The sequence below is a fragment of the Oncorhynchus mykiss genome, chromosome 11 (genome assembly GCF_057628025.1).
Source record: "Oncorhynchus mykiss isolate SJ-2025 chromosome 11, ASM5762802v1, whole genome shotgun sequence".
In the NCBI taxonomy this organism is placed as follows: Eukaryota; Metazoa; Chordata; class Actinopteri; order Salmoniformes; family Salmonidae; genus Oncorhynchus; species Oncorhynchus mykiss.
In genome coordinates this window covers 18,495,001-18,505,000 of record NC_143032.1, presented here as the reverse complement: position 1 = coordinate 18,505,000, position 10,000 = coordinate 18,495,001, and the positions used below count along the sequence as shown (strand labels likewise).

At 45.5% G+C, this 10,000-nt stretch overlaps 1 protein-coding gene across 4 annotated transcripts in view; it reads left to right on the top strand.

Moving 5' to 3' along the window:
- zfhx4 (zinc finger homeobox 4) overlaps positions 1–10,000 on the top strand; it is a 125,320-nt gene that overhangs the window by 64,257 nt on the left and 51,063 nt on the right. For all 4 annotated transcript variants that reach the window (XM_036935113.2, XM_090189668.1, XM_036935111.2 and 1 more), the window contains exon 6: positions 5,965–6,199. In XM_036935113.2, coding sequence (XP_036791008.2) covers positions 5,965–6,199 — 235 coding nt within the window. The remainder of the gene's footprint in view (positions 1–5,964; positions 6,200–10,000) is intronic.

Below are 10,000 nucleotides of genomic sequence, written 5' to 3'. Positions count from 1 at the left end.
TTTATACTTTCCTGCATATTTCTGCATGTACTCCTCAAGCACACACACACTGACACACACACTGACACACACACTGACACACACACGATAACAGTAGTCAGAAATAGTTTGAATTAAGTGAGAACAATATGAGTGGCTCTGATGAAAGTGTCACTCTAAAGCAGCAGAGTTTGTTCATCTGGCCTAGTTATTATAAATAGTATTGTCTGGGGTCGTCATGTACCACAGGACACCAGGTTGGGGTTAATTCCACTAATTCAATTCTATTTCAATGACATCTTCCTGTAAATTCCATTTAATTCAATTCAAATTCCAGCTCTGTCTTTACGTTGAGAGATAGTTCAATTCTTGTCAATTCCAAAGTTAGGTCAATTCCAACAATTCAATATGATCCCCAACAATTCCACAAATCTCAATTCAAATTCCCTCAGGCTTTCAGGCTAATCACGGTTCAGACAACCTAGCTATCTGAAAATATAGAAATACAAGCTGAAATGATTCATATTTCATACAGCATTTGCATGCAACATGCTAACACATGCACTCTACACCCCAGTGGAGGCTGCTGAGGGGAGGACGGCTCATAACAATGGCTGGAATGGAGTGAATGGAACAGTATCAAACACATCAAAGACGTGGTTTCCATGTGGTTGATACCAGTCCATTGACTCCATTCCAGACATTGTTATGAGCCGTCCTCCCCTCAGCAGGTCCACTGCTACACACAAATACATTTGAATATTCTTATTTTGCTGTATTATTTATTCTGTACTGTAGAGATGTTATGGTAGAGTAGTGTGTAATAATGTGTTGGGTGATGTATTGTTTTATTGTATGTAATTGTGATTGGACCCCAGGAAGAGTAGCTGCTGCCTTGGCAACAGCTAATGGGGATCCATAATAAATACAAAACTCATTCTGCAGTTAATGTTTCATACTAAGTCCAGTAATTCCATTATCTGGGAAATGTACAAATATGACATTCCACTGACATTCCAAAACATTCAATGTTTTTACAATTCAAATTCAATTCAATTTCAATAACGTGAAAATGTTTGAAATTCGAATTGAATTCGACGTACAGTTTTCACTTCATGAGTGAATTCAATAATGAAATTGTAATTGACCCCAACCCTGCAGAACACATGAACATGTTGTTGTCTTCATCATGGCTCACAACAAGATGGCCGTCTGCTGGGTTCTTTCTTTGTGTGTCTCCCTCTGTACTCTCTGAAAAGCAGGGGAAGAATTAGTATTTCTTATGTATGGAGTTTGGTTGCAGAGGGACATAAAGAGGGACAAAAAGAGACAGAAAGAAAGAGGTTAGTGTCTCGGTGTGGCCTTGCAGAGTGTTAGCTGTGCTCTCTGAGCGTGTCTGTCTACACAGGCAGAAAAGGAGGCCTCTCTTTCACAGAGAAACAAAGATAGCTGTAATTAATGACCGTGAGCGCTGGCCAGCACTCTGTGTGCGTGCATGCGGCTTTCTTCTGACAACTCCGACTTAATTAAAACTTAAGACCCCTGAAAGGGCCCCTGACTGCCACGGACATCCCACTGCCTCGTGAGAAAAACCTTGTACGTTTCTTTTTCTGAAAAAACAAAGACCACGAGAAAGAGAGAAGGGGGGGGGGGTGATGTGCGTTAGATATGTGGCTAATCCTTAGTAGTCAGGTTTCTCGCTCCCTCTCTCTCTCTCTCTCTCTCTCTCTAACACACACCTGCAGCTTGACGGCATGTTTCCCTCTCTATTCTATCAGAGGATCAGTTAATCAAGCTTCTAGCCTGGCCTTTTGTTTCTGCCCATTGTTCATTAGGTCGCCAGCTATGGAGACACACTTGATATGCTTGGCTTCCCCGGATGTATGAGGCTGGGGGAAGGGGTGGTATTGGGGGGGGGGGGGGGGGGGGGGTGTTAGTGGAGGGCAAGCGTGGGGGTAGGGGGTAGGAGAGTTGGTCAAAATTCAAGCTTGCAACTGACAACACCTTCCCTGCTGTTCATAATAACAACTAGAGCTGGAGAACATGCTTCTCACACACAAAACAGCTCTGCCTCTTCCACCTTCCCTGCTGTTCATAATAACAAATAGAGCTGGAGAACATGCTTCTCACACACAAAACAGCTCTGCCTCTACCACCTTCCCTGCTGTTCATAATAACAACTAGAGCTGGAGAACATGCTTCTCACACACAAAACAGCTCTGCCTCTTCCACCTTCCCTGCTGTTCATAATAACAACTAGAGCTGGAGAACATGCTTCTCACACACAAAACAGCTCTGCCTTTACCACCTTCCCTGCTGTTCATAATAACAAATAGAGCTGGAGAACATGCTTCTCACACACAAAACAGCTCTGCCTCTACACACTCTTAGTCTTATGACTTTTGTGTTCTTAGTTTTAGTACTTTGTTTGAAGAGTAGATTTAGGAAGCTCAGCTAGGTACATACACACACTCACACAAAACCTCTCACACACACTGTGAATCCTAACACACTTTGTCTCTCCTCTCCTCACTTTGTCTCTCCTCTCCTCACTTTGTCTCTCCTCTCCTCACACTGTCTCTCCTGTCCTCACTTTGTCTCTCCTCTCCTCACATTGTCTCTCCTCTCCTCACTTTGTCTCTCCTCTCCACACTTTGTCTCTCCTTTCCTCACTTTGTCTCTCTTCTCCACACTTTGTCTCTCCTCTCCTAACCTCACTTTGTCTCTCCTCTCCTCACTTTGTCTCTCCTCTCCACATTTTGTCTCTCCTCTCCTAACCTCACTTTGTCTCTCCTCTCCTCACATTGTCTCTCCTCTCCTCACATTGTCTCTCCTCTCCTCACTTTGTCTCTCCTCTCCACACTTTGTCTCTCCTCTCCTAACCTCACTTTGTCTCTCCTCTCCTAACTTTGTCTCTCCTCTCCTAACTTTGTCTCTCCTCTCCTCACTTTGTCTCTCCTCTCCTCACTTTGTCTCTCCTCTCCTCACTTTGTCTCTCCTCTCCTCACTTTGTCTCTCCTCTCCACACTTTGTCTCTCCTCTCCTCACTTTGTCTCTCCTCTCCTCACAGTATCTCTCCTCTCCTCACTTTATCTCTCCTCTCCTCACTTTGTCTCTCCTCTCCACACTTTGTTCTCCTCTCCTCACATTATCTCTCCTCTCCTCACTTTGTCTCTACTCTCCTCACTTTGTCTCTCCTCTCCACACTTTCTCTCCTCTTCACACTTTGTTCTCCTCTCCTCACATTATATCTCCTCTCCTCACATTATCTCTCCTCTCCTCACTTTGTCTCTCCTCTCCTCACTTTGTCTCTCCTCTCCTCACATGATCTCTCCTCTCCTCACTTTGTCTCTCCCCTCCACACTTTGTTCTCCTCTCCTCATTATTTCTCCTCTCCTCACTTTGTCTCTCCTCTCTTCACTTTGTCTCTCCTCTCCTCACTTTGTCTCTCCTCTCCACCCTTTGTCTCTCCTCTCCTCACATTGTCTCTCCTCTCCTCACATTATCTCTCCTCTCCTCACTTTGTCTCTCCTCTCCTCACTTTGTCTCTCCTCTCCACACTTTGTCTCTCCTCTCCTCACTTTGTCTCTCCTCTCCACACTTTGTCTCTCCTCTCCTCACATTATCTCTCCTCTCCTCACTTTGTCTCTCCTCTCCACACTTTGTCTCTCCTCTCATCACATTGTCTCTCCTCTCCTCACATTATATCTCCTCTCCTCACATTATCTCTCCTCTCCTCACTTTGTCTCTTCTCTCCTCACTTTGTCTCTCCTCTCCTCACATGATCTCTCCTCTCCTCACTTTGTTCTCCTCTCCTCTCCACACTTTGTTCTCCTCTCCTCATTATTTCTCCTCTCCTCACTTTGTCTCTCCTCTCTTCACTTTGTCTCTCCTCTCCTCACTTTGTCTCTCCTCTCCTCACTTTGTCTCTCCTCTCCACACTTTGTCTCTCCTCTCCTCACATTATCTCTCCTCTCCTCACTTTGTCTCTCCTCTCCACACTTTGTCTCTCCTCTCATCACATTGTCTCTCCTCTCCTCACATTATATCTCCTCTCCTCACATTATCTCTCCTCTCCTCACTTTGTCTCTTCTCTCCTCACTTTGTCTCTCCTCTCCTCACATGATCTCTCCTCTCCTCACTTTGTTCTCCTCTCCTCTCCACACTTTGTTCTCCTCTCCTCATTATTTCTCCTCTCCTCACTTTGTCTCTCCTCTCTTCACTTTGTCTCTCCTCTCCTCACTTTGTCTCTCCTCTCCTCACTTTGTCTCTCCTCTCCTCACTTTATCTCTCCTCTCCTCACTTTGTCTCTCCTCTCCTAACTTTGTCTCTCCTCTCCTCACATTGTCTCTCCTCTCCTCACTTTGTCTCTCCTCTCCACACTTTGTTCTCCTCTCCTCACTTTGTCTCTCCTCTCCTCACTTTGTCTCTCCTCTCCTCACATTATCTCTCCTCTCCTCACTTTGTCTCTCCTCTCCACACTTTGTCTCTCCTCTCATCACTTTGTCTCTCCTCTCCTCACTTTGTCTCTCCTCTCCACACTTTGTTCTCCTTTCCTCACTTTGTCTCTCCTCTCCTCACTTTATCTCTCCTCTCCTCACTTTGTCTCTCCTCTCCTCACTTTGTCTCTCCTCTCCTCACATTGTCTCTCCTCTCCTCACTTTGTCTCTCCTCTCCTCACTTTGTCTCTCCTCTCCTCACTTTCGCTCCTCTCCTCACTTTGTCTCTCCTCTCCACACTTTGTTCTCCTCTCCTAACTTTGTCTCTCCTCTCCTCACTTTGTCTCTCCTCTCCTCACTTTGTCTCTCCTCTCCTCACTTTGTCTCTCCTCTCCACACTTTGTCTCTCCTCTCCTCACTTTGTCTCTCCTCTCCTCACATTATCTCTCCTCTCCTCACTTTATCTCTCCTCTCCTCACTTTGTCTCTCCTCTCCACACTTTGTTCTCCTCTCCTCACATTATCTCTCCTCTCCTCACTTTGTCTCCCCTCTCCTCACTTTGTCTCTCCTCTCCACACTTTCTCTCCTCTTTACACTTTGTTCTCCTCTCCTCACATTATATCTCCTCTCCTCACATTATCTCTCCTCTCCTCACTTTGTCTCTGCTCTCCTCACTTTGTCTCTCCCCTCCACACTTTGTTCTCCTCTCCTCACATTATTTCTCCTCTCCTCACTTTGTCTCTCCTCTCCTCACTTTGTCTCTCCTCTCCTCACTTTGTCTCTCCTCTCCACACTTTGTCTCTCCTCTCCTCACATGATCTCTCCTCTCCTCACATTATCTCTCCTCTCCTCACTTTGTCTCTCCTCTCCTCACTTTGTCTCTCCTCTCCACACTTTATCTCTCCTCTCCTCACTTTGTCTCTCCTCTCCACACTTTGTTCTCCTCTCCTCACTTTGTCTCTCCTCTCCTCACTTTGTCTCTCCTCTCCTCACTTTGTCTCTCCTCTCCTCACATGATCTCTCCTCTCCTCACTTTGTCTCTCCTCTCCTCACTTTGTCTCTCCTCACTTTGTCTCTCCTCTCCACACTTTGTTCTCCTCTCCTCACTTTGTCTCTCGTCTCCTCACTTTGTCTCTCGTCTCCTCACTTTGTCTCTCCTCTCCTCACTTGAGTCTCTCCTCTCCTCACTTGAGTCTCTCCTCTCCTGACTTGAGTCTCTCCTCTCCTCATTTTGTTCCTCCTCTCCTTCTTGTCAGTACCATCAGGCTTTTCTTCCATCAGTTTATTACCATCCTTTCATTCTTCTAAGCACACTGGATTTGTTTTCCTGTCCGCTCAGAAATATCCTTTGTTGATTTCTCTTTCCTACATTTTAAACATTGGCTCTACTGTTTTTGTCCTACTAGATAATAGTGAGTCCCAGAATACTGTGCTTCAGGTATAGGCAAGTTTGCTGTCTGCACCTTTGTCCTTGACCATCAATCAAAAAGCTATTTCTCATACAAATGTTAACAATCTCTCTACTCTCTCCTCCTCTCTCCTACAGCACTTGCAGAAGCAGGAGAGTGCGTGCAGCGGTGAACAGTGTGTGTACTACTGTGCCCTGTGTGACTACTCCACCAAGGCCTGTCTGAACCTGGTGCAGCACGCTCGCTCCCCCCGCCACCAGCAGAACGAGGGTCTGAGGAAGCTACAGCTCCACCAGCAGGGACTGGGAGGAGAGGAAGATGGCCTGAATCTACACCAACTCTACCACGTCAAAGATTGCCCTCAACAACAAGGTAATGGTTTAGTCATTTTTATATGGGTTTTCTTGGATTTGATTTGAAACATGGGACTTGGACCCACAGCAAGTCCTTGTTTCCCCCATTCTTTACCCACGCCCGATCCTTCCTGCTACCACAACCAAACCATCTCTTCCTCCATCTCTCCCAAAACAATTTACCACCACATTCATCTACCCCTCCCTCCGTCCCTCCCTCCTTCCCTCCATTCCTCCCTCCCTCCCTTCTTCTCTCCCTCCATCCCTCCCTCCTTTCTTCTCTCCATCCTTCCCTCCCTCTCTCCAACCCTCGCTCCCTCTCTCCATCCCTCTCACCCGCCATACTCAGATCACGTCTTTTGAGTCAGGCAGTGCAGTCCACCTAATCTCCCCAAAATGAGCACGCTGTTCCCATTATGGTGCTACGCTTATATCACCAACACACACACACACTCTGCCGTCCCCTGTGCGGGGACATCCCAGGCATCCCAGACTTATGAAACTCTGCCTTTGGGAGGATCACACACACACACACACACACACACACACACACACACACACACACACACACACACACACACACACACACACACACACACACACACACATACACGTCTTTCCCTGGAGTGAGCCTTCATTTCCTTTCTCATGACCAAAGCAATTTGGCTTTCATTTAAAAGCCCAGGGTCTGCCAGCCACTAATAAGTGTAGCAGAACTGTAAAACATTCTGAGAGACAAAAAAAAGATGAATGGTTTTCTTTGAGTCGGGGGGTTACGGTGTAGAGGGGGGGGGGGGGCTGTAATTTAAACCAGAAGACACAGTCATAGTCTATTATATAATCATTCCTATGCTAATCCGGCACAATGAAATGAGTGCTTAACTTGTTTTTGCTTTGCTTGACCTGTCGGGAGGGACGGCTAACACGTTTTGAATGGCATTCCAGTGCACTTTTAGTGTGTGTGTGTGTGTGTGTGTTAGACATTAATCTGTGCTCCCCAAAGTGTCCTGTTTATATATGGACCCGCAAACCAGATGTGTCCAGTACTGAGAACCACATGTGATAGCAGCCCTCTCTACACACACACACACACACACACACACACACACACACACACACACACACACACACACACACACACACACACACACACACACACACACACACACACACACACACACACACACACACACACAGCCTTGACCGTATGGAGAAAAGAAGAGAGAGCTGCCATATTGAGAGAGAAGTAGGCCGTTTATACGTTTGGTTTTAATTAGAAGTGGATCACAGGTGATTCAGATTTGGGTTGGGTCCACAAGGGAGTTGGGTCCACAAGACAAGCCAGGATAGATAAATCATTACTGTGCCTTTTAACACACACACACCCCTATTCTCCCTAAAAGTTGATTCTGTCTCACACACATACACTCACACACACTCACACACACACATTCACATACACTCACTCATACACACTCACACACACACACTCACACTCACTCACACTCACACACACACACTCACACACACACACACACACATTCACTTACACTCACTCATACACACTCACACTCACACACACTCACTTTTTTTCTCCATTCAATCTCTGCTCCTGTCCATTTCGGTCTCCTCCACAACTTACTATGCAAATCTTTTTTTCAAATGTTCCACTGTTAAACAAATTGTTTTTTTTACCCCCAGTTGTATGCCACATAGTGCATTTCCACTAAGGAGGATGTGTAGGGTTTGAGTTGAGCTGCCGGGCACGTTCTTGGACGCCCTGCTTTTACCCATACTGCATCATTTTTTGGGAACCGCGGTATTATTTCACCAAGTACCTAGTAAAACTGATTTACCTGTTTCCTTTTACACTATAAAGGAGACAGTTGGAGAGAAGTGTGGATATTCTTTTCAGGCCTTTCAGAATACCTGAACTTTCTTTGCAATGGAGCAGATGTGATTGTATAATTGCATATAGGGAACAGACTGAGTACATGTGGATGATTATGTACATGTGGATGATTATGTACATGTGGATGATTATGTACATGTGGATGATTATGTACATGTGGATGATGATGTACATGTGGATGATGATGTACATGTGGATGATTATGTACATGTGGATGATGATGTACATGTGGATGATTATGTACATGTGGATGATGATGTACATGTGGATGATTATGTACATGTGGATGATTATGTACATGTGGATGATTATGTACATGTGAGTTTAGCATTTGTTTCTGCTGCTGCATAACTCCTGTCCTGTACAGTTTCTATTGGTTAGTTACTGGTTGGTATGAACCATATTTATTGAAGTGCTGAGAGGTGTCTTTCTGTTAAAGCAGAACTCTGGCACACTGGGAATAACAGCTTGCTATTGCTCAGGACTATACCTGTGAGTGGATTTCATGAAATAGGTTTGATGCTGGTTTTATTGTCTAATTAATGGGACTTGTTCTATCTGTATGTGGGGCTAGGGAAGGTGGACGAGAGTCTCTGTAGTCGAGAAAATTGTATTTATCTCACTCTCTCTCCCACCCCTTTCCGTGTGACTTCTCAGTAAGTTGGCAGTGTAGTAATCAACATGTCTCGCTTCGTGTGGGTGTGTCTGAGAATCTCTCACTGCCCGTTGTCCCTAGGTGACGGTAACTCCCCATGTCATTCCCCAGTTGTCTCCTCATTTACTCTAGGTAAACACCATAGAGCTAAGTGTGTATGTGTGTTTGTGAGCGTGTGAGTGAGCATGTGAGTGTGATGTGGTTAAACATGAGTTTTAAGTAAAGTTCCCCCATTTGTAAATCAATGTAATCTAAGAGCTGGCCAACGCAGCTTTTTACACACACTTGAGCTTGTTAAAATGGTTTCCCCATAAAAACGTGAAACAAAAACACTCACCGCCCATGTTCTGTACCCATGTGTGTGTGTGTACGTCCTTCATGTGTGTGTGTGCACGTCCTTCATGTGTGTGTATGTGTTTATGAATCCTCCTACCCTATGGAGAATCAGCAGAGTTAAAGGAAATTTACTTGATAGAGAATGCCAGTTTAGATCCCAGACAGGGAGAATGAATTCCTCCACAACATGACACAGAGAGTTCAGCCATTTTGTTGTCTGGCTTTGAACAGCGGCCAAAAGTTGTTAGTCCAAATGAGATGATTGTTTTCCCCCCCGTGTTTGTATAACAGAGTTAGATGGTGAATAGAGCTGCTATGAGAACATTAACATAGATGTACATGCAGGACAAATGGACTGGTTCTCAGTCACGTTTTTCCATCCTCAGTTTTAAGATGAAACTAATGGCTGATAGATAATGTTTGAAACAGTGACAGACACACTGTTATGTTATTGAAGGAAAAAAACATGAAAAAAAACATGAAATGTAGTGTTAAACGATAAGAGACGAAGAATCTGAAGCGAAAAGGATTGATTATGGACCAGCCCTATGGACCAGCCCTATGGACCAGCCCTATGAACCAGCCCTATGAACCAGCCCTATGGACCCGCCCTATGGACCAGCCCTATGGACCAGCCCTATGGACCAGCCCTATGAACCAGCCCTATGAACTAGCCCTATGAACCAGCCCTATGAACCAGCCCTATGGACCAGCCCTATGAACCAGCCCTATGGACCAGCCCTATGAACCAGCCCTATGCACCAGCCCTATGAACCAGTCCCATGCACCAGCCCTATGAACTAGCCCTATGAACCAGCCCTATGGACCAGCCCTATGAACTAGCCCTATGAACCAGCCCTATGAACCAGCCCTATGAACCAGCCCTATGCACCAGCCCTATGAACCAGTCCCATGCA